The following is a 24,963-nucleotide window of genomic DNA, read 5'->3' as shown; positions in this document are numbered from 1 at the left end:
AAAAAGTTATAGTGGTGAGCCACTTTTGAGACGCGTCCGGTATGGCTCTTCTTTAACAGGGTCGCTGTTATGTATGGAAAGGTCGATTATTAGGTAAAATATATAGGAGGTACCGCAAAAAGTTAAATATAAAAGTTATAGGGTTTATATTAGATATAGATATTGCAACAGCATCACAGTTTCGGCAGAATGGCATCATTAAATCAATCCAAACACATCGAAATTAATTAAATCGAATTGTTAAGTGATATTTTCAAAAGCCAATAACTCGGAAACGGTTGCTTTGAGGTACATTGTGTTTATTCCGATTTTTGCTTAGAATTGAAGGAAGAATTAAAATATGTAATAATATACAGGTGGTTCTATTTAAAAAAATGAAACTTTGATGTGCCACGACTTTATGAACCACCCTGTACACTTAAATTTATTACTCACTAATAGATATATAAAGTTCCTATAACTTTTTTATTTAACTGTATGCGGTACCTCCTATATTTTAGCTAATAATCGACCGTTTCCATACATAAAAGCGCATGCTTCTTTAAAAATAAACTATTAATTTAATTAAGAAATTGAGATTTATTGATATCCGGTGAAGGTTTTAAAGTCACTTTTTCTGCAAATCAAACTAAGTAGATAGGCGCAAATTTGAGATGTGGCAATGTCGCCTTCTCTATCTCAGTTGGTTTTTACAGTACGTAGTCAACCTCCCATTGTTTGATCGGGTTAAAATGCACAATGTGATATCTGTTCTTACTAAATCTATGAGTACAGCTAACTGCTTTGGTACTTGAATCAGAGTCACTATATGATTGAACAGTTGCTTAAAGGCGTTTCTTTTTCTTTTCAATGAGAGGTTTAATTACAGAATATGTAGGTTAAATATTTTTAAAATCATCTGACTATCAATTTAAAGACTTAGAAGTGTTTAAAGTGATACTTGTGTTTCTGTGCTGTTGTGTTTGTGAAATCTTTCGAAAATCGACAACTGTGAAACTATGAACCGTTCCCGGACACAAACTGTACATTGTGAGACAGGAAAGTGTGTAAAAATAAATATATTTAATTTGTGCTATATAGTCAGATAGTTTTTGTCCATCTAGGCTGTCAAATTTTTGAAAAATAAAGCAAAATAAAAAACACCGTATATCGTGTACACTAAATAGATCTTCCAGTTTTGGAAGCTGTTCTGGCTATTAAGGATGATAAATATATAACCAATTTGAATCTAAAAGGGGATGGAATAAAAAAAACTGAATTTGAATTGTTATTGATAGCTTTAGTTAGGTATAATAAAAATAAACCAGGAGATTCAGACAAATGTACATTTTTCCTTTTGTTTGTATTTATTAATCAAAACTTCTAAATTTACAAATAATTTATTGTGTTTCTACTCTGATGGTACAAATCAGCCCAAAATTCAATAGTCCGTGTTTCTGTGTTTGACTTCATTGTCAGTCCGCTGTTTTCGATGTGCAATAAATTCCACTGGCTAAGATCGACCGGTGTCCAGACTACTCCCAAGTCACTTGCATTAGGCGTTGGATTGCCGTATTTGGCAAAATTGGTCCACAACTTCACCATTCTTCTCCAACTCTTATCTTCAACACTTCCAGGTTGGATGTTAGGCGTGGAGGTAGTTTTGAATAAATATCCAAGCTCGTCGCCATGGGATGCACCTATAATTTTTTTTTATATGATTATAAAATTAAAAGTAAATAAAATATATTTTACTCAAGTAAGATTTATATTGTTGTAAGAAAACTAAAATTAAATATTACAAAATATGAAAATTATAAAAATTGAACTTTATGTTGGGTATACCTGGAATATCAGTGACATTAACTGCAACTTTTATATAATTCAGCCCTGTATCTCCTGCAAATTTATATAAGAACACTTTCTTATTACATGTCTTTATGTGATTCTTTACTGTCCCAAATATACCTGCAACAAACATCGTGTCCGAGTACGCCTAAAATAAAAAATTTCGGTAATAATAATAAAGTTTTAAGTAATATTTTAATTAACTGTTTATTTTTAATCATTGTAAGTACTTATTGTTTTACCTTTATATAGCTATCCCTATCAGGTGTACTTAGATAAAAATCATTAAATTTCTTAATATAAATTTGTCTCAGTGTTTCATTTCCATGAAAATCAATATTATGAGGTATAAAATTCTTAGCTGTCACAGTTTCATTTTCCAGTTCTCGTACTACTTCGTCTAGAATACCTTAAAATAAAAATTAAAATTAAATAGTTTTAATAATTCATTTTCAAAGCTATTTTAAACTAATAAACTAAAAATGCAGAATTGAACAAATACGAAAATGACTATTAATATCACAGCTATAATATTAGTGATTTTTGGTCCAAAAATCTAATCAACAATAGTTATTTTTTATCCAAGGCGATAAAATGGTATTTTATCGTGGACCATAAAGAATTTCGGGAGACGATAATGCAATTTTATCGTCGTGTATAAAACAAATTTTTTTTTCATAACGAGTTACGTTTTAAAAAATATTCAGAAATTATTATTTCAAGGAATTTATTACGAGTAGAAAAAATATTGTGCTGGGTTGGCGTTGGTTTCTATGTAATTTGACAAATAAATAAAGCTGTCTCTTTAGTTGTCAGTGCTAATGTTCGTAAGAAAAAACTTTTTCATTAATTGATAAGTAAATATTAAAAAATCATTTCTATGTATACTCTCCGATGAATGAAATGGTTTTTATTACTAACATTATCTATTTTTTGCTATATTATTTTGGCAATAAGTCAGTTAGTAAGTTATAACAAAATAGAAAGTTTAATGGACAATAAGTTTTGAAACATGGGTACAATATAATTTTACCAATATTGTATTGACGTAAAATTAACAATATTGCTGATAAATCTCAAATGAGTACTTTCTTGAACGTCACATTAGCAACGTTTCAATAATATTGTGAAATCTTCTCACGAGGTTGTGACAAAGTTTCAATAAACTTGCATCAACATTTTTTCAACCTTGCACTGCAATGTTATTTGGCGGAAGATTAAGTTTGCTTGTTGGGTAGCGTCAGATTAAGTGGTTATGTAATAAATACTTCGGTTTTTTGTCTCTCCGACTTACTAGATTGCCATAGCGATTCATTCCTATACATGTAAACGCCGACCCAAGGTTTCGCTTGCCAGCAGGGTATAAGGCAATTTTAACAGTTGCTATGGAAAAAATAAGTATTTTTGCATTGTAAATAAATTCTAAAACAACTCTGGTGGATTAGTTGCATTAAAATTACTAATAATTGATTATTTAGTGAAGATAATAATTCCTGTTTCCTGTTAGTGTCCTTATAGAACCTAATCATATAACATACCCACACACATCTGCTTTAAACTATCTATCACCAATCATTATTTATATACCTTCTCTATCATTAAATCCTATAAGTAAAGGCACTTTGTTATATTCTCCTGACGTCAGTATATCAATGATGTTTCTAGAAATGAATGCATCACGTGAAGGCTTTTCTATGTTCAAAGCAAAGACATAAGGTCCTCCAACATTTCGTGAACTAGTTATGGTGTTCTGAAGTCTGAGTATCTCATCAGAAGGAAGATTTCTGAAGTACTCGGCAGCTTGTTCTTCAGTTGTAATACTTGGGTTAGCTGTTTTTGCTACCTTTACTATGTCGTGGTAACTGTAGTCGCCCCAAGGGTTTAAGGCTGTGCCACTTTCCAAGATTGCTCTTTGGAATAATCCCCTAAAATAGAAGAAAAAAAATTTTGTGTTTTATTTTTTACTGATATTTTAAGCTTTTAGAAATATGACGTTTAAAATCAAAAAGTTGGAAGTATGTTTATATAAAAATCTGCTGAAATTAGAATACACGAAGACAATATACTCTAAATTAGTGGTTTCAATAAGCATAGTTACTGTAAAACTACTATTGTAAATCAATAAAAAAAATATTAGGTACTTCCAAATATTTTTGGAAACACCAAATAATTTTTTTGGATTTTGAGAGACGACGCTGTTGCGTTGTAGGGTTCATCAAATGAAATAATTTTTTATAACTTCATCTTTGTGTCTCTTGTGGTCGACGAGATCCCTGTATGAATTCCTAAATTGGGACACTATGTATTTATGGTATCGCGATATAAGATGCCATCTGTCAATTATACGAGGGAAAACAAAATGCTGACATTTTGGTAAAATTTTGAAACACCTTGTGGATTATGTAAACAAAGCAAGAAATTTAAAAATAATTTTATCATCTTGGTGTTCCTTTTCTCGATAGTTTTTTTTTTATTCATCTCAATAACTTTTTTTTTGAGATATTCACTTTTGAAGAAGCTACAATAACATTTTCTCGTATTTTTTACATTAAAACCATGCCTTTGCTTATGGTACTAGCCAACAGACCTATAAAATAGTGTTTATGATTTATATAATATCTCTGTCTTTGAAAAGCTATTGGTTGCTGGTAATCATACAGCGTTCCAGTGTTCATAGTGATAATCTACACGACTACAGTGCAGACTGCACAAATGAAGGAGCATACATGATTGCAGTGTACGCAGTGAAATATATACACGGTAGTAGATTCCTATAACTTTTTTAAAACAATAAGTTAATACAAAATTCATTCATCAGTTTTTATTACCAAAAAGTAGTTATGAAAAAATCGTAATATTACACAAACTAGTGCTGTTTAGCGTGCGATACATTTTCATTGATGTTTTGTATTAACTTGTGAGTACTCTTCTTTGTTTTTCCTTCAATTCTTGAAGGTCTTCCGCTCTGAATCCGTTTTCTGCCACATTTAAAATCAGACCGAACTTTTCTTCATATGCATGATGTAGGTTGTGCAACCTACTGGTTGTGCAACTATTGGTGTGCACCAATCATTTTTCCCTTTCTGTTTTCTTTAATCTTCGTAATAAAAAGTTTTTCTAACTGACCAGTTGTTTTTATCTGCTGTAGGGACTTTGTAAATTTGTTAATAAGTATCGTATTTTTCGATAGTTTTGCAATTCCCACAATTCTTTCAAGTTCAGTCTCCATTTTATTTACTGCATCCATCGCCTCATCGTCCTTTTCATCTTAAATACACAAAAATTACATTTTAAAATATTCTACACTAAAAATGCAACGACTATAGACTCATATGTATAGGACTGTCTTTTATATTTTGCACCCTATCTAGAGACTTTATTTTAGGAGGAAAAATTTTTAAATACAAAAGTTGCAGGATTTTTTTCCATATTATCTTTTAAATATATCAAAATACACAAATGCATATGGCAACCACGGAGTAGGTACCTAGCTAACTTCACAAGTAAATTAAATACCTACGGAAGTAAACAAAAGAGAACAAGAAATTGGAAATGGCGTGTTCATATACGCTGCAGAATGGCAAACTGCTACCGTGTATATTATTTTCCGTGGTACTATAGCCGTGTATAAAATAACAAAGCCCCGGGCGAGGACGGCATAGTGATTGAGGCTGTAAAACTCGGAGGAGGAACACTATTAAAATGGATTAAAGACTTATTTAATCTATGCCTTGAAAAAGGAATAATCCCGTCTCAATGGAACAACGCCATAACAATACTTCTCCATAAAAAGGGTGATATCACCGAGCTTGAAAATTATAGACCGATAAGCCTTCTTTGTCACTCGTATAAGCTGTTTACCAAAATCATTGCCAAACGTCTCGAACGTAAACTAGATTTCTATCAACCAAGAGAACAGGCAGGCTTTAGGAAAGGTTATGGAACAAACGATCATCTTCAAGTAATTAAAGTCCTGATAGAAAAATCTGTGGAATACAACAGGCATTTGACACAGTAAAATTGCAAGGCAAAGCATTTGACACAGTAAAATTAACATCAATAATAGCAGCATTGGAGCAGGGAAGAGTAGATTATAGGTATACAAGGCTTATAGAATACATATATAGTAATGCCACTACAACTGTAAAACTTCACGAAACAACAGATAAAATTGAGGTAGGCAGAGGAGTTCTACAAGGGGATACTATTTCGCCTAAACTTTTTTCAGCTGTCCTTGAATACGTAATGAAATCACTCTCTTGGGAGAATAGGGGCATAAATATCGATGGTGAAAGGTTGACACATCTCAGATTCGCAGATGACATCGTCCTTGTCTTAGATAACATGGAGATTCAAAGCAGATGCTCGAAGAATTAGTGCAGGCCTCATTAAAAGTCGGTCTCCGTTTAAATACGAGTAAAACGCAAATAATGACAAACTTAGTGCTGACACAGAACATCAGAATAAGTGACGCCGACATAAAAGAAACACATATATACAAATATCTCGGGCACGAAATACAAATCGGAAAGAACAACCAAACACACGAGATACAGCGCAGAATAGGTTTGGGTTAGGCTGCTTTTGGCAAACTGCGGGAGACCTTTAAAAGTGATATACCTATATGCTTGAAGAGGAAAGTTTATGAACAATGCGTCTTGCCGGTAATTACATATGGAGCGGAAACTCTAACATTAACGAAAAAGTCAGCAGAAAGTTTAAGAGTAGCCCAGAGAGCCATGGAGAGAGCCATGCTTGGAATAACTAAAAGAGACAAAATTCCTAATAACACTATCAGACAAAAAACCAAAATTAAAGACATAGTGGAACACGTAACTCGAATGAAATGGAGATGGGCAGGTCATGTGGCGAGAACATCTAAAGACAGGTGGACTAGAAGATTGTTAGAATGGCGACCTCGAGCAGATAAACGTAGCAGAGGCAGACCACCGACACGCTGGACCGATGATGTAAAGAGGACTGCTGGAAATTGGATGAGGACGGCCCAAAATCGAGAGACATGGAGAAATATGGAGGAGGCCTACGTTCAGCAGTGGACAACGATGGCTACATGATGATAGCCGTGTATATTTTGCAATTCTTGATACGGCGAGTGACCAGCACTGTAACCGCGTACATTATTTCTGGGAACACTCTATCAGTTATAATTTAGGCTAACCAATAGGATTCAAGAAAAATCCAGTTAACACTGTATTCATGTATATATTACAAAATCGCTTCCCGGGCACAAACGCTACATTGTGAGACAGGAAATTGTAGATTTTGTTTTCCCTCGTATAATTGACAGATGGAAACTTAGATTTTTAATTTAGAAAGATACTAAAAAGTCAAATCATTTAGCTACAAATTGCTTAAAAATAATCAAAATCAGCCCACTAGAACAAAACTTTAAAATAAAAAATTAAAAATTTAAGGTGTGTATCTGTCAAGTTTAGGATATAGAGATGAATAGAAAAATGCGGTGTATTTTATAAACTGGTTTATGATTTATCGCATCTTTAATACTTTCAACTATACTCTGTTTTTTTTCTCAGGTAAGATTTCGACAGACGATGACAGAAGAAAAGCAGATGACGTCCCATACTATTTATTTTACTAAAAAACGTTTCTAATAATTTTTAAGTTATCTATGGATGGGTTTAAATATAAATCCGTCATACGTCGTGTCTTGTTGTTTTTTAACCAGTTTTATTGGTTTATTTAAAAAATGACAGATCGTAATTCAATTTTATTGGTTTGACGGAACGATGAACGACAAACGAACGCCGATGCGTATGAACTCGCCTTTAGATTTTTGTCATTTTTGACGCTTGTTAAAGTCTTGCCAAATTATAGGTTATAATTTTGTGTCAACTTTTGTTAAATACCCTGCGTTTTGGAAGATGATGCATTTTGATTCGTATTATTACGTGTGTTTTGTGTCTTTTGAAGTCAAGTGGAGGAAAAATCGAGTGAAAATTAACTGTAGACCCAGAGCACAGTTTATGGTTAATACTCGCTGCCCAGGCAGAAAGTCTTATACACCAATGAAGTTGCCATCGATAAAGTTTGTATACCATTTCGTCGTAGATAAGTGCATCTCGTATATGGTAGAAGGATCAAACTAAACACATATATAAAACACATATATAGATACTAAAAACTGGAGTAGCTGTAAAATATCGACATCACACGATAAGTAAATAATGGATTTTAGTACTGCAGAAAAATAATGTCAAAAGGTACTGGTTTAAAAAAATTAAGATAAGTAATAATTAATAAGTTAATTAATCAACTTTTAAGGTATAAAATTTATGAATAAAATAGTTTGTTTTATTTACCTATGTTGTTTTATTTATTCCTGTGGAATATTACAAATTTGTATTTGTACATAAGTTATATTGATAAATATAATCATAAATGCGGGTAGTTTCATAAAGCTTGAAAGTAAATAATAGTTCTTTTTTATATTTTTTGGTATGTAGTGTCTTGTTCTTGTTTGTTATGTATTAACACATACCGTTTTTATTAAATAAAATAACTCAATTATATTTTTTCAGTTTTATACAGTTTTTTTCACAATATTTTGAAGTAATCACTTGTCATCTTCAATCAAATTTTAAATATATCCTGCTATGCGTTCCAGTTGTACCAACTTATTTCTTTGTAAAATAAAATAACTACTTTGAAATTAAAATGACAGACACATCTATCACTGTCAAGGATCTTCTTGTTGGACAGACTATAGGTTTTTTAACAATAAATTTACCTCGTCAATGGGGATAACACATGATAGTGAACCGATGCTGAACCAGAACTTTCACCAAATATCGTCACCTGGTTTGGGTCTCCATTAAATACCCGAATATTATTTTTCACCCATTTCATTGCCACAATTTGGTCCTTGAAACCCAAATTACCCGGTATGCCTTTTGCTTGGATATATCCTAAACCCCCAAAAAATTGTTTTAATTTTATTACCTTAAGGTTAATTTCGATCAAACCTAGAAATCCTAAACGATAGTTTACTGTTACTAGAACTATGTCTTGGGTGAGAAGAAAGTCTGGCCCGTAGAACGATCCACCATCTCCGGAAATGAAAGAACCGCCATGGATCCAGAACATTACTGGCTTTGGTTTGGTTCCTTTATCGGGCAACTAAATATATTAATAAGAAAATCTTACTTGGTAAAATTTAAATGCTAAATGTTTAGATAAGGAGTAGAAAAACTAAGAAAAGATAAAAAAATATTGAATTAAACATCAGTAATAATAAAAAAATAAAATAAGTAAACCAAATGTAACTCAGGAAATTGTGGAAAGAATAATGGCAGGAAATAGATGTGTTAGTGCACTACAGAAAATTATTAAAAGTAAGAATATCTCTATCAAGTTTAAAAATCGGAATGTTCCAAACAATGATACGACCAATAGTGTTGTATGCATGTGAAACGTGGACGTTCAATGCAACGGAAAGTTCGAGACTAGAGATTTGGGAATGAAAAATACTGCGGAAGATTTTTGAAGGAAAGAAGATAGACAACATGTGGAACAGAAGAACAAATGAAGAATTAAAGCAACTATATCGGGCACCGAGTATAACGGGAGTAGCAAGAACAAAAATACTGAGATGGCTGGGACACATTGAAAGAATGGCTGAATCAAGACTTCCTAGAATAATAATGGAACGTGAAATTGGTGGAAAGACAAGGAGGGGTAGACCGAGAACCAGATGGAAAAAGGATGTTGAAGAGGACTTGAGAAGGATAATAGTGGATGAGTGGAGAATAAAGGCGAAAGACAGTAACAAATGCAGAAAGATAACCAATCAAGCCATGAGCCTTTTTATGCTTTAATGAGCTATTATATACAGGGTGAGTTTCCTACGATGTTCGCTATGGGTATCTCGGAAACTACTGGAGATAGAGAGTCGGTTAAATGGTTCATGGCTTACTAGATATTTCAAAAAAAAACAAATTTCGGCTATTTTAAAAACTGTCCCTAATTCCATTATAAGCTATTTTAGACAAAAAGTTTTCAGATAAAAGTTGTAGATAATCACATCCTTCAAGAGATCGTGTCCTCCGTTTTTTTCTAAAGCCTGTCATTTTTGACATATGATACAAACTTATGTTTTTTTAAATGGAAACCATAGTTGGCCATGACTTCATAAAAAGCGCCGTTTTTTAAGCTTTTTAGTGATATAAGCTATAATATCTTTTCTTCGAAAAATTACTGAGTTATAGCCAATTCTTATCATTTTTAAACAATTTTACTTAGTTAGCCATGGAAACAAGTTCAATCGCAGTTGCTCTCAGAAATGTGAAGCTATCACATCCAAACTTTGTAAATTAAAATAAACAAAAATTGGAAATATGAATTTTTCAAATGAAAAAAAGCGCGTAGATACTCACGCATCAATCCAACATGACTTTCATTATGACACACTACCCCCCACTCTCCCATAATGAAAGAAATGTTAAAAATTATTTATATCATAATTATGCAAACGCAGGGATAGGAAGAGGTGGACTAATTGAATGGGCCTCCTCGATCAACTGACCTATCCATTTTAGAATTTTTTATGCGGTATGGTTAACAATAAGGTTTACAAAATAACTAATGAATTAAGAGAGGCACTCGAAGTGGCGGTACGAGAAAAGTTTAATTAAGTCCTTCTGTGAGAATAGGTAGTAATTCAGTTTTAAAAAGATGCAACTCAAATCAATGGAGGATTTTTTGAACATTTTCTAAAATAACTTAATTTGTATGTAGTGATATTATTTTTTTAAACTTTACGAGTAGTTTGTGTAATGAAAATTGTAAAGAACCGTTCAGTAATATATTCTGGCTTTTTATAAGTTATAAATCATAACAGAATAAAAATACTATGCAATCTATGTGAAATTAGTCAAGAAAGATAAACATTGTCTTTAACTAAATTTAGCTTTCCTAACATGTCTTGAAAACCGTTCTCTAAAAAACGTAACATTCGCCGGTCAACGTATCCTCGAAAATGTATGGTCAAGAAAAGTCGAACCAATAATCCTACACGCTTTTCTTCATTACAAAAATTCATATTTACAATTTTTGTTTATTTTAATTTACAAAGTTTGGATGTGACAGCTTCACATTTATGAGAGCAAAGACGATTAAACTTGTTTCCATGGCTAACTAAGTGAAATTGTTTAAAAATGATAAGAATTGGCTATAACTCAGTAATTTTTCGAAGAAAACATATTATAGCTTATATCCCTCAAAAGCTTAAGAAATGGCGCTTTTTATGAAGTCATGACCAACTATGGTTTCCATTTAAAAAAACATATATTTGTGTCATATGTCAAAAATGACAGGCTTTAGAAAAAAACGGAGGACACAATCTCATTAAGAATGTGATTATCTACAACTTTTATCCGAAAACTTTTTGTCTAAAATAGCTTATAATAGAATTAGTGACAATTTTTAAAATAGCCGAAATTTGTTTTTTTCCAAATATCTAGTAAGCCATGAACTTTTTCAAAAATCCGAAAGGCGCATATTTATGACCCCACAAAACTGCAATTCTTTCCCTATTTAACCGATTCTCTATCTCCAGTAGTTTCCGAGATACCCATAGAGAACATCGTAGGAAACTCACCCTGTATAATAATATAGAGAATGTAAAAAATAATAATAACAGAATAAAAAAATACATCCTCTGGAGTAAAAAAATATTTGAAGAAAATATTATTTTTGTTGTAGGTACTTACATCTCTTGTGTATACGTTTAAGTACAAACAGTCCTCTTTACCGACTGTAGTGTTCTTCGTGTCATCATACTGAAGACATGCACTGCCTTCCACAGTTGCATTTCGGACACCATCCCAAGAAGAAGGGGGTTCACTAACCTAAGAAAATCAACTGGAATCAGATTTTTAAAGCTGCAGTTTTATTATAAAGTTTAAATTATAAAACTTTAAAAATTATTAAAAATAAAATTTTAGACTCTGTACAAGATCTAATGTTATTTTTATTATTGCAACATAAAATTTAGTAAATAGAGAAACCTCAATACAATGTTTGGTTTTAAAAACTTAAATACACCTAAAAAATGAAGCATTAAACTGTTACTGCATTTTCACAAAATTGTAAATATTTCAAAGACGGTAGGATTAAAGTGCGATAAACCTTAATCAAATGTACCTTTATTTTACTATATATATATAAACGGGATTTGATTTAAGTATATAATACTTATTTCCAACTACAGCCTATTGCTGCCTTCCCGTTACCCTACGCCACACATTTCGATTTAGAGCGTCATCAGCTTCTAGGTTACGAGCTTCCATTGCTTCCGTAACCGTTCCGTTCCAGGATTTTCTAGGTCTACCTCTCTTTCTTCTGCCCTGGGGAGCCCATTGAAAACCTCTTTTTGGCCACCTGTTCTCCGGCATACGCAGAACATGTCCAAACCATTTTAAGCTGGATTTTTCGATTCGATCCAGTACTGTCTCCTCCGATGCATTCATGATACGCCTGACCTCGATGTTTGTCTTTTTTTCCATCCTAGATATACCTGCACTTCTTCTAAGGTAGTCCATTTCAACAACTTGGATTTTGCGCTTCGCGTCTGCACTCAGAGTCCACAGCTCTGAACCATAGCAAAGAACTGGCTCCACCAATGTTCTTCCAAGTCTCTTTTTAGTTGTTGCAGATAAGTTTCGGTCCAATAACTTGTTTGCTCTTCTGAATTCGGGTTTGTATTTCTTCTTTGCCCAAACCCTCGTTGTTGATAGTAGCACCCAGGTATTTAAATTTGTCTACTTGTTGAATCTGGACGTTACCATTAATGAAGACTTCAAAACAAGCGTTGGAATTGACAGCTATGTATTTGGTCTCTTTAGACTAACCTGAAGTCCCCATTTGTTGTATTCTTGATAAAGTCTCTTAGTCATGAACTCTAGATCGTATGAGTCCTGCGCAATCACGACCTGATCGTCTGCAAAGTTCAGGGTAAATAGTGTGTTGTCCCCAATGGGTATTCCCATACCTTGACATTTCGTCTTCCATTCCCTAAGGGCTACTTCGACGTAAGCGTTGAAGATCAGAGGAGATAAGCTGCATCCTTGTCGCAACCCTTTTGTGGTGTTAATTGGATTAGATAGCCTGTGTCCTATCTTAACGTACGATTCATTTTCTTTATATAGCTCTTTTATTATCTTAAGCAAAGGTCTATCTACTTCTAAGATATTCAATACTTCCCATATCTTGCTGCGGCGAATAGAGTCGTACGCTTTCTCCAAATCAATAAATGCTAGATGGACTTCTTGATCTACTGCTATCTTTTTTTTCCATCACCTGCTGGACAAAAAGGTTATCTGTGCAAGATTTCCCCGGTGTGAATCCGCTTTGGTCTTCCGAGGTTTTGTCACCAATATTGTCCCTGAGCCTATCCTGTAGCACCTTTCCAAAAAGTCTAACGACCGAATTGTTAATGCTTAGGCCTCTATAACAAGTGGGGTCGTTACGATTTCCCTTTTTAAAGATGGACACTATGTGAGCCACTCGCCATTCTCGGGGTAGTTTACTTTGCAGGCAGCACTGGTTAAATAGCTCTGCCAGACGCCAGCGCAGTCTTTGGGTTCCACACTTTAACAATTCGGCTACAATATTACCAGGACCTGGTGACCGTCCATTTTTCATTCTTTTGAAACTTTGATGTACTTCTCTTTTGCTTATCATTAAAGTGCCTGCAAGGTTGTTCTCATCTTCTACTGCTCGGAATTCTGGTCGGTTTTCTGTCAGTAATTCTGCATAGTAGTTGCGCCATTTTTCTATATCCATTCTATTCAAGAGCTTGTCCGTTTGATTGGTTTTCATTTGTCGGATTGTTCTCCATACCTCAGTACTCCGTGCGCCCCCTATTAGGCTTTCCACTTGCTGGCACCTTCTTTCCCAAATATCTGTTTTTCCTACCTTAATGGCGGCTCGTACCTCTCTATTTTTTTGCTTGTAATGACTCCAGTTAGTATCTGTTCGGTCTGAGAGCCATCTTTGATAGAATTTTTGTTTGTCATTGATTAAGGCCTTTATGCTGTCAGTTATCCAAGCTGGTTCTTCTCTGCTTTATTTTACTAAATATGTAATAATATACAGGGCGTTCCATTTAAAAAAATACAAATTTGATATTTTTATTTATTAAGAACACTCTGTACCTTTTGGAAATAATTTTAAATTGTAGCTTTAGTAGTCCTCCAAAGATCTTACTACTCACCATTTCTAAAAATCCAATCATTTGGCTACAATACTTCATATTGAATCAGGTGAACAACCCTGTATAACATTTTACCAACCCTTTTAAAAGAAATTGAATGTTTTTTTGGGCTTAAAAAAGGGGTATGCAAATAGATGGTTGATCAAGGTACAGATTTGTTCAATGACAAGATAGTAGATCTCCATAACCAAACCAAGTCCAAAATAATCAAGATATTTTACTTTGAAGATTTCCAGAAAATTGATTTCTTTCTTGAAATTTAATCTACTACCTATGTTGCCATATTATGGAAATATTGTGTTTTTTTTAATTAAAAATTAAAAAAAAATCAAAAAATTCCAAGTTTTCACATTTTTTTACGAAAAAAACCTCATAGACGTGTTTCTGGGGTCAAAATATACTACCTTAAAAATAATATACTTATTTATGACTCACCCTGTATATTGTTTATTATTATTTTCCTTTCCACATAAAGTAATTTTGTGATAATTCTTTCAGAGTTTAAAATACTTATTTACTTGACTTACCTTAAATCTTCTTGGTCCTACTGGTGGTTTCGCGTAGGGTATGCCCGTAAAACTGTAAAATTTATTCCCATCCTGGTCATTTTTGATCAAACCTCGTAGAGATCCCTGGGCAACAGTTACAAGAGGCTCTCTTTGCGATACTGCATTATTAATTAAAGTTAATGTACTGATTAATAAATAAAGAAAACAGTTTACTACATCCATGTTTACCCGGCAATAACAATAACAATTATCATCAACTATGTTTACTGTATTTATATAAAGATATGTGTATTATCTGATAAAAAAAATTCACAACAAAAACAAAACTTAAAACTAAATATAGTGTGGCTCAAATATTATATATATTGTATAAAGTGGTTTACTTACATGCATTCTTATATCAGTTTATGATAAACATATATACTTAGGTCATCCTGTAACCTAGAATAGCCAGCCATGAAAAACCCATTTCACATAATTTCTTAAAATTTATTTGTATTCACGAAAGGTTGTTGCTATCATTGGACTTTTTATGTTTATGGCGAATTCTCAGTATGTATTTAGCGATGTTGCAATGGAACAAAACATCTGTATTAGTTTAAACGGACAAAATCAAATAAATTTACTTAACAACAGAGGAATTATTTATTATTTGTTTTTACGCTATCAGCGCAAAATATTTTAATTATATCATAATGTGTATAAAGCGTCCCAATTAAATTGAATAAAGTCTGGATATATTGTCACTTAAACAGGAATCTCCAAAAAAAATCCTTTATGGGTATTTCGCCACTGCACTGCAAGAAAAACTACAAAATAAAATAGTATTATTATTTTTTGTAAACACTTCTGCGTTAAACCTAAACGGACGCTGCTTGTCAGAAGTTATGTTTACAGTTTTAAAAATATGCCCAACAAAGAAAAAAAAATGCTTAACGTTCCGGAAAGTTTATCTCTTTCCGTCGTCTGAAGCAAAAAAATACAAAGGATAAAGAAAAAAACTATTTAAAATATTTAAATTGGACTATTCGAGAACACTTTACTTTTTAAAATAGATACGTCTACAAGAAGACGTCAACGGTTTCTTAAAAAAAAATAAACTTTGATGTGCCACGACTTTATGACAGACCCTAACTTGACAGAACCTAATTAAATTTATATAATCTCCTAGCTGGGAGATCCTGCACTAATAGTGTATTCTGTTTGAAATTTCTCATAGAAAAGAAAATAGCTATAAATGAAGATACACACCTAATGTTTGTCGATCACCAGAAAGCTTACGACAGCGTCCCTATTGCCAAACTGTGGGAATCTCTTATAACAGCAATACAAAAGATATATAAAAATTCTTGTCCCTCAATAAAAACTGGAAATAAAATATCAAAAGGATTAAGATAAGAGTATTGCCTGTCACCAACTTTATTTAAAATATACGTCAACCAAGTTTTAAAGCAGTGGAAAAATAGGTGTAGAGGCATGGGCATACCAATAAGTGAAGATTCTTGCTTATACACTTTGCAATTCGCTGACGACCAGATTATTTGTGCAGGAGACAAAGATGACTTGGAATATATCACACGAAAACTTAAAGAGGAATACCAATACATTTCACAAAATTACTGAGTTACAGCCAAATCTTATGCATTATGTACTCAAAACAATGGTGGATTTTTTGAACATATTCCAAAATATCTTCAAGTGTATGTAGTGATATTAATTTTTTAAGTTTTAGTTTGTGTAATGTAAATTGTAAAGAGCCGTTTAATAATATATTTTGCCTTTTTATAAATTATAAATCATAACAAAATAAGAACACCATGCCAACTAAGTGAAATTAGTCAAGAAAGATAAGAATTGGCCATACCTCAGTAATTTTTCGAAAAAAAAATATCGCTGAAAAGTTTAAAAAATGGCGCTTTTTATGAAGTCATGACCAACTATGGTTTCCATTAAAAAAAAACATATGTTTGTGTGATATGTCAAAAATGACGGGCTTTAAAAAAATCGGAAAATACAAAAATTAGGGATGTGATTATTTACAACTGTTCGTCTAAAATAGATTATAATGGCATTAGGGACAATTTTTAAAATAGTCAAAATTTGTTTTTTTCGAAATATCTAGTAAGCCATGAACTTTTTCAAAAATCTGAAAGGCGCATATTTATGGCCTCACAAAACTGCAATTCTTTCCCCATTTAACCAACTCTCTATCTCCAGTAGTTTCCGAGATTCCAGAAGTTCCATAGAGAACATCGTTTGAAACTCACCAAAAAATCAATCAGTTATCAGACAAGCAATAAACACATAATTCAAATCAACAATACCTTTGAAATGGATATCCTTAGATAAGGTGTGTGTGTTGCTATTTTAGGCGCTTTTATTAACTATTGTGTAAAATATTTGTTAAATTTTATTATGCTTTATTTTTAGTTCTTACAGCAATATATTGGATATTGGAATATTTGTTCAAAGAAAATTTGGGGTCCGATGAACTATACAATTTTTGCTTTCTTTTTGATCAAACGACGATTCAATTGAACGAACCGAATTGTAAACAATGAATTAATTTTCACGATTCTTTGAACGTCAAACCGTAGAAACGAAGGAGTCGCTTTGTGATCCGATTCAATTCTTACTACTCTTTTTTACCACTCATTCGTTGAAATTTTATGGATCCGTGCTGCATGGCCACGATTCATTTGAACGAACCTATTCTAAAGCGGTGAATCAAATCTCACGATTCATTTTTAATACTCGTTCAGGTGAACGACTCGTTCAATCTTTGCCCACCTCTAGTAGTAACATTTTATGAACTTGATTCATAAACAGGTTTTTATAAAAAATAACAATTTTTCTATTTAAATAATCTACTTTTCCAATGGCGAAAACGTTATACCTGTTCATCGATCACACGAAAACTTAAAGAGGAATACCAAGTTTGGGGACTGGAGATGAATATCACAAAAACTAAATATCTCTGCATTGGATCGGATCAAAGACGACAACGAAATAAGCTCGAGAATATTCAAGGCCAGAAATGCAATAAAATGTGTGAATTATATACTCTGGAGTAACAAAATAAGTAAAGACAGAAAACTAGGATTTATGATGGGATAATCAAGAGCAATCTGTTATTTTGGGCGGAAACATTGGGAGGTTAACGGAGAATAACAACAGAAAATTACTGGCGGTAGAAATGGACGCGATAAGGAGAATCAGCACGAACAATCAGCACGAACATCAAGGATAGAGTACAAAACGAGATAATCAGGGACAAAATGGGTAGACGGAAAACTATAGCAGGGGAAATAAAAAGTGCCCAACTGAAGTGGTATGGACATGTAAGAAGGATGGACAACTCGCGACTGCCTGAGAAGGTAAAAAACCGTCTAGCCTTTTGTTTTCCTTCTCTTTTGTTGAAGCCTAAACTGGCTTCCACAAAAGAGAAGGACACGGGGAAGACCAAGGACAAACTGGATGGAGGGTGTCAAGAAGGCGATGAGCTCAAGGGATCTGCGTGACGAAGACTGGAATGAAGAAAACCAATGGCGACTAGGCATCACACAACGTCGGATAACGTTTTAAAAGCTATTTATATATATTATATATATATAATATATATATATATATATATATATATATATATATATATATATATATATATATATATATATGTATATATAACTTTTGTATTTAACTTTTTGCGGTAACTTGTATATTTTACTTAATACTCGACCGTTCCCATACGTATCAGCGAATCTATATACTAAATAAAATAATTAGTGAGCGAAGAAATTCCAAGAATTATAAGTATCATATTAAAACCGTCAGACTCTTGGTAAGACTAACTATATAACTCTGAGACTAACTGAGACTATATTTAAGACTGCTCGCGCTTTCTTTAATATCCCACTTGTCTAGAACGGCATGCAAATTTGAAAAAGTATAAAATGGGATTAACAATTTTAGCAGAAGCAACTTTTTTATAAAAAATGCGTTTTATTCAAAATGTTCATAATGAAAATGTTTTTTTTTCTTGTAACGACCATCCAGAAATATACTGTATACATACAAAATTGTCAATTAGTATTGCATGTCTGTCTCTGCAATGTTAATACTTTTATTCCACTGCGGACTACTGAATGGTTTTTAACAATAAGTAATAAATTTTCGTTTCTAAATATAAACGGTTTAAATGAACATAATCGCGAAACACATAAACTCGACTGATAATATTTAAAATAACCGTCTGCCTTCGGAAAATTAATCATATTTGGTGATATTTGCATATTAAGCCCCTCATATATAAGCCGATTTCATACTACTGCATATATATAGAAACAGCTTGATAAATAATATTTCTATTATGTTTTACATTCACATCTGATTTAAAGCTGATTAAATAATATTCTGATTTTATATTTTAACTAAGAAAATAATGTTAGTTAAATAAAACAAAATTATATATGATCTTCGTTATTAGATTGATTACTCTGGTCTTTGTCTTGCAAAAAAAAAGGAAGGCCAAGACTTATAAGTGTTTTAAATTGAAAAATAATAAAAATATATCAGACAAATATTGTTTCTCTCTATTTATTTATTGATATTCTATATTTCATATCAATTAAAGTTTTAGTTACGTAATTGATTGGTGCCAACCATGGATATATTCGGCGCCGGGCTGACTAACTTGAATTTAAATTTCGCGCTGGGGATTTAGGTGGAAGCTCTGCTGTAAAAAAATGTCAAGGTGCCGCATTTATTTTTTTTATTTCCTGATATTGTCATTCGTTTTGACACTTTAGTTTTCTATTAAATAAATAGTGTTGTGATGTTGTGATACTTTATAAGCTTAAAAAATGTTTACTAGCAGACCTTGCAGTCGAACATTGTTCTTTTTAGAACCTCTTTTAGTGCGAAGTGTACAAGAATAGCCGTAAAAAACTCATCGCAACTTTATTAGAATATTTTGAACGGGCAAACTGTAGTACGAAGCGGTGTTAAGAAGACAGGCGAGTTTTGTTGATGTAAATAATAACTGTTTATAGCTAACAGCGAAAAAGAACTGAAAAGAAATTTAGAAATCTAGCTGGAAGCTCTTGGAGAGAGAAATCTAAAAATCAATGAGATTATAACAAAAGTTATGATTTTAGGTAAAACATAAGTCAATATGAATATAGAGATATATGCAGGGCCGGATCTACCTAAGGGCTGTTTGGGCTGCAGCCCAGGGCCCCGAGGTTGCAAGGGGCCCCCAGACCCCGCTAAAAACAATAGGCGATAATTTGAATTTAAAAAAAATCTAAATTAAAAAAAACTACCATAATTTTTAATTACTGCGCTCATTACAAAGTATTCACGTATTCAAATGCAACGATTATCTCGTTCACTGTTTATTTATCAGAAAACTATCAAGTTCATTGTTTATTTTCAGAAAAAAATCAAAGTCTTAATTTACAATAATGTCTGGTCGAAAGTATAAAAGTGAAGCTGAGAAACGCAAATTACAGCTAGATTGAGAAAAAGAAAGAAAAAAATGTGCGAAAATTGGGACTTTTTTCAAATCAAAACATAAAAACGAGGACGAACTCGCTGAAAATTCATCAACAAGCGCCAAGGAAGGGATCTTATCTGAAGAGAATCTATTTGAAGGGAGTAGCAAATCGCAACACCAAGAAAAAAAGACAAATGATGAAAATGTGCAAAGTTTTGACTACCAGCAACCCTCTGATCAAATGGAAAACGATATTGGTGTTCAGCGACAGGATGGTAACACAAACACGGAGACAGAGACACGGATTTAGAGAATACCTATTAATTTTGAGTTTGAGAAATATGTTGACGTGGGCTTGTGGCTAGAATTGCTAAATAATGATTTAATGACATCCTCTCACATAAAATGACTGACTTTCAAAATAAAAATCCAAAATATATATATTCAGCTTCTATAAAGAAATACAAGGAACAAAACAGAATTTTTCATTTTTCACTAAAAAATGAAAAATGGTCAATCACTGGAAAGATCTTGGCTAACATATTCAACCAGTGTTTGTGCTGTTTTTTGTTTGCCTTGCAAACTTTTTTTGTAAACCTCTTCTCAATACACGACTGGAATTTCTGATTGGAAACACATAGGAACTTGTTTAGAAACCCACGAAAATTCTAATGAACATAAGAAATCAATGTTAGTGTGGTTGAAAAGAAAATAAATCTGTTTTAGGCAAGCAGCTTCAGGAGTAATTAAGAAAAGAAATATATTATTATCAGAATGTCCAAAAACGGGTAATTGTAGTGGTAAAATTTTTGAGTATAAGAGGCTTAGCATTTAGAAATTCCGAGGAAGTATTTGGTTCTCCACATAATGGTAGTTTTATGAGGAGTCTGGAGCTATTGGGAGAGTTCGATCCATTCATTCGTGAACACATTGAATATCGGGAGCTGCCACCAAAACCGATAATATCGTACTTATCAAAAACACACAAAGACACAAAATATTATTCAACTGTGATGGATTCTACACCAGATCTGTCTCACAATGATCTGTCTCACAACTTGCTATTGTATTACGATACTGTTTTCGGGGAAAAGTATATGAAAGATGTGTAGCCTTCATTAAAATTAGTAGTCATACTGCCTTACATTTATTTAATATTCTACAAGACTTTATAGAAACAAATGGATTACTACTGAGGGGGAAATCTTATGACAACGCTGCCAATATGGCGGGTCACTACAATGTTTTTTGACATGGCTATAATTGAGTACTTAGGTAGGCCCCTAAGTAGTTTCAACCCAGGGCCCCACAAATTCACGATCCGCCTCTGGATATATGACATCAATTTGGAAAAAGTCGATTCATATAAATATTTGGGAGTGAACATCAGTAGCACAGGAGAACAAGAGACGGAAATCATCGAAAAAATTGGCAACACGTCCCGCTTGTATCAAGCCATTAAGAACAGTTTCTTAAATAAAAAAGAAATCTCGAGGGCAGTGAAGATGAGTGTATACAAGACAGTATTCATACCGACGTTGATTTTTGGCTGTGAAAGTTGGGTATTAACTAAAAGATTGAAGAGTAAGATCCAAAGAATGGAGATGTTATATCTACGAAGAGTACTTGGAGTAACAAGGAAAGATAGACTAAGGAATAGCTTTATAAGAGAGAAACTAAAAGTATATTCGATCCTGAATAAAATTGAGCAAGGTCAGCTTAGGTGGTATGGACATTTGATCAGAATGAATAACGACATACCAGTAAAAGGCGTGTGGGAAGCTAAAATGCAGGGAAAGAGACCAAGGGGAAGACCAACTAAAACATGGAATGACATAATAGAGAAGATAGTGCAGGATAAAGGACTAACATTAACAGAAGCCAAAAGTTTAGCATGAGACAAAAATAATTGGAAACAATTTGTGTATAGTATAGCAATTAAGTGAATTTATTTAATTTAGTATACCTTACACCTTCGAGTAGAAAGGTTTTTGATTATATATATTTATAATTAATTTATTTTTGTTTAACAAAATATTTTGATTGAAAGAAAATATATAAAAGTGGGCAACGCTGTGCATCAAAGGGATTGAATCTACACTCAGATGCAAAAAAACGAAATGGAGAAAATTTTGGTAAAATTTAAAGCATTATATTTTTGTTATTTTTAGCCCTATTTTCATAATTTTTTAGCAAACTGTATATAATTATATCAACTTTAATTCGTAAACTAAGTTTTTATAAACTTTTTTTAAAAATAGAGCTAATAATAACAAAAATATAACAGTTTAAATTTGTCCAAAAATTTCTCCGTTGCGTTTTTTTTGCATCTGAGAGTAGTATATTTTTGAAAGTTAATAAAAGAAGTTATTTAGAAAATGAAAATTTGAAAAAATATGGTCGCAATGTTAGAAAAATAAATAAAAATATACTAAAATAATGCATTTCTGTGATGTTGTTAAAATGTAAATTCTATGGATATCTATGTGTTTATTTTAGTATGTTGTTATAATATTTGAAATTATTTTTTAATAAAGAAATACCTGCCTAATTCAATCAGTCATAATAATGGCATATATTATTATGGAAATATAATAAATGTTAAACATATTTACTGTAACAACGCCAAATAATATCAGGATTTGTTCAAATTTAACGGCCATTAAACAAAGTCTACATTTTTGATATGATGCCTGCTCTACGCGTAGATTTAATTCGCGTTCAAAACGTCGGAAATCTGGACAAAACGTGTTTAATAGACTGAAATTATTTGGACTATAAATTCATAAATTAATTAATTACAAACTGACACATTCGGAAATAGCAGCAAACAAAATTAACATAATGCAGTTCATATAAACTGATATATTTATTAATATGAATGAATGTTTGATGTTTATATGGTATAATAGCGATGTATACAGGGTGGCCCATCAAAAACGTTCCGCAAGGCATAACGGCCAAAGTATTTTTTTTTTCAGAAAATTCAAAAACACATCAATTATGTTTGCGAGGGAGACAACTTTTGCCCCAAAAATGATTGCAAAATCTTCAACCCTCTAAGCGGGGGTGTCATTCCTCAACTTTTTTCAAATGGGAAGGGGAGTCAAGTGGCGCCGCAATGAAAAGAGCTTTCTATTCTCTATATTTCCCCGCTTCGTTATTGAAAATCGGTCATTGAGAAAATATGAAGGATTGAAATTTGAAAAATTTATTTAAACATTTGTCAGAGTAAATTATAAGGATAAATTCCTTCGACTAATTTGCTATTTTTTCTTATTATTTCTAGATGTTTACGCATTTTTTCACTTGCCACAAGGTTGAACGATCAGGTGCGGTAGTTGCTAGATAGCTGTTCTGTGACTTGTGCGTTGAAGTTCTTTTCAATATCGTTAAACTTTTTAACAATAATTATGGTGTACTCACTTGCAGAAAAAGTGGAAATAATCGAACTTTATTTTAAAAATAATGAATGTATCGGGTTGCGCACATATTCAGTGAACGCTATCCTGACAAACACTTTTATTTCGCCTTTATGACAAAATTGTTCGCGAGTTAGTAACAAAATTTCACGAAACTGGTTCCGTTGAATAAAAAGAGGCAGAGGAAAAATCCTGTAGTAAATAAAGCTATTGAGGTATTTTGTATTGGGCCAAGTTTCCATGGATAGTACGCTAAGTACAAGAAAATTAGCCAATGAGACCGGCGTGAATCGTACAAGTGTCAAAAGGATTTATAAACACAAGTTCCACCCGTACAAAATTCAGTTGGTACAAGAACTCAACGAAGACGATTTTGATCGTCGTTTGCAATTTTGTGAAACTATGAGTGAACGAGTGGCGAATGATAATAATTTCCTATTTAATGTGTGTTTTTGGATGAGTGAACTTTCTTTTTGAATGGTGTAGATAATCGGCACAACAAAACCCTCAAAAATTAAACGTGTGGGCTGGTATTTTTGGAAATTCTATTATAGGTCAGTTTAACGATATTGAGAAGAACTTCAACACACAAGTCACAGAACAGCTATCTAGCAACTACCGCATCTGTGAAAAATGCGTAAACATCTAGAAATAATAAGAAAAAACCGCAAATTGGTCGAAGGAATTTACCCTGATCATTTACTCTGATAAATGTTTAAATAAACTTTTCAAATTTCAATCCTTCATATTTTCTCAATGACTCGACCGATTTTCAAAAACGAAGCGGGGAATCTAGAGAATAGAAATCTCTTTTCATTGCGGTGTTATTTGACCCCCCTTTTTGGGGCAAAAGTTGTCCCCCTCACAAACAAAATTTACGTGTTTTTGGATTTTTTGAAAACAAAATACCCTGGCCGTTATGTCTTGCGGAACGTTTTCGATGGGCCACCCTGTATATGAGATTATGCAAAAGTTGCTTGTTTTTCATTTTAGATATAACTTTTTTATCGGCATACAGACTGTCCAATAATGATATCATTAATTCATCTGAACCTTTTATTTTAATTTGATTGTTCCTACAAATTTAATTTATCTATTTTGTCTTTAAAATTGCTAAACAAGCCACCAAAATTTTTATATTCGTAACTTAATTGATATACATGAACTTGTCTTATTCAAACGTATCCTCCAAAGTTTTATAAACATTGCATATTGGCACTTAAAACTTTTGTGTTAATTTTAGTAGGCCGATCCCTCTTCTGATGTCAGAATACAGTACGTATTTTTCGAATAAAAAACACTGGATTTCCTTCATAATCCCTTTATTCCGTCTTAGTACTCAAGATTACATAAGAGTGATCCATATATTCTCAATCGCCTGTTCTTTCAAAATCAAATTTTTTTTCGAAAAATTGGAATTTTTTGAACTTTTTTTGGATTTTTTTAGTTTTTAGTTAA

The 24,963-nt window shown here is 32.6% G+C and overlaps 2 protein-coding genes across 2 annotated transcripts; one reads left to right on the top strand and one right to left on the bottom strand.

Moving 5' to 3' along the window:
* Positions 1-1,311: 1,311 nt before the first annotated feature.
* Positions 1,312-14,838, bottom strand: LOC115877279 (esterase FE4-like). Its single transcript, XM_030893415.1, has 8 exons — positions 14,608-14,838; positions 11,577-11,714; positions 8,832-8,985; positions 8,597-8,774; positions 3,415-3,752; positions 2,070-2,236; positions 1,825-1,975; positions 1,312-1,679 (listed from the first exon to the last, which is right to left on the bottom strand). The coding sequence occupies exons 1-8, from the start codon at positions 14,809-14,811 to the stop codon at positions 1,369-1,371; spliced, it is 1,641 nt and encodes a 546-aa protein (XP_030749275.1). The 5' UTR covers positions 14,812-14,838; the 3' UTR covers positions 1,312-1,368.
* A 6,498-nt stretch (positions 14,839-21,336) lies between these two features.
* LOC115877330 lies at positions 21,337-21,981 on the top strand. Its single transcript, XM_030893476.1, has one exon. The coding sequence runs from the start codon at positions 21,337-21,339 to the stop codon at positions 21,979-21,981; it is 645 nt and encodes a 214-aa protein (XP_030749336.1).
* The last annotated feature ends 2,982 nt before the right edge of the window (positions 21,982-24,963 follow it).

The sequence above is a fragment of the Sitophilus oryzae genome, unplaced genomic scaffold, assembly GCF_002938485.1.
Source record: "Sitophilus oryzae breed Bouriz unplaced genomic scaffold, Soryzae_2.0 scaffold_1443_pilon_pilon, whole genome shotgun sequence".
In the NCBI taxonomy this organism is placed as follows: Eukaryota; Metazoa; Arthropoda; class Insecta; order Coleoptera; family Curculionidae; genus Sitophilus; species Sitophilus oryzae.
This window is presented reverse-complemented; position numbering and strand designations above follow the sequence as displayed.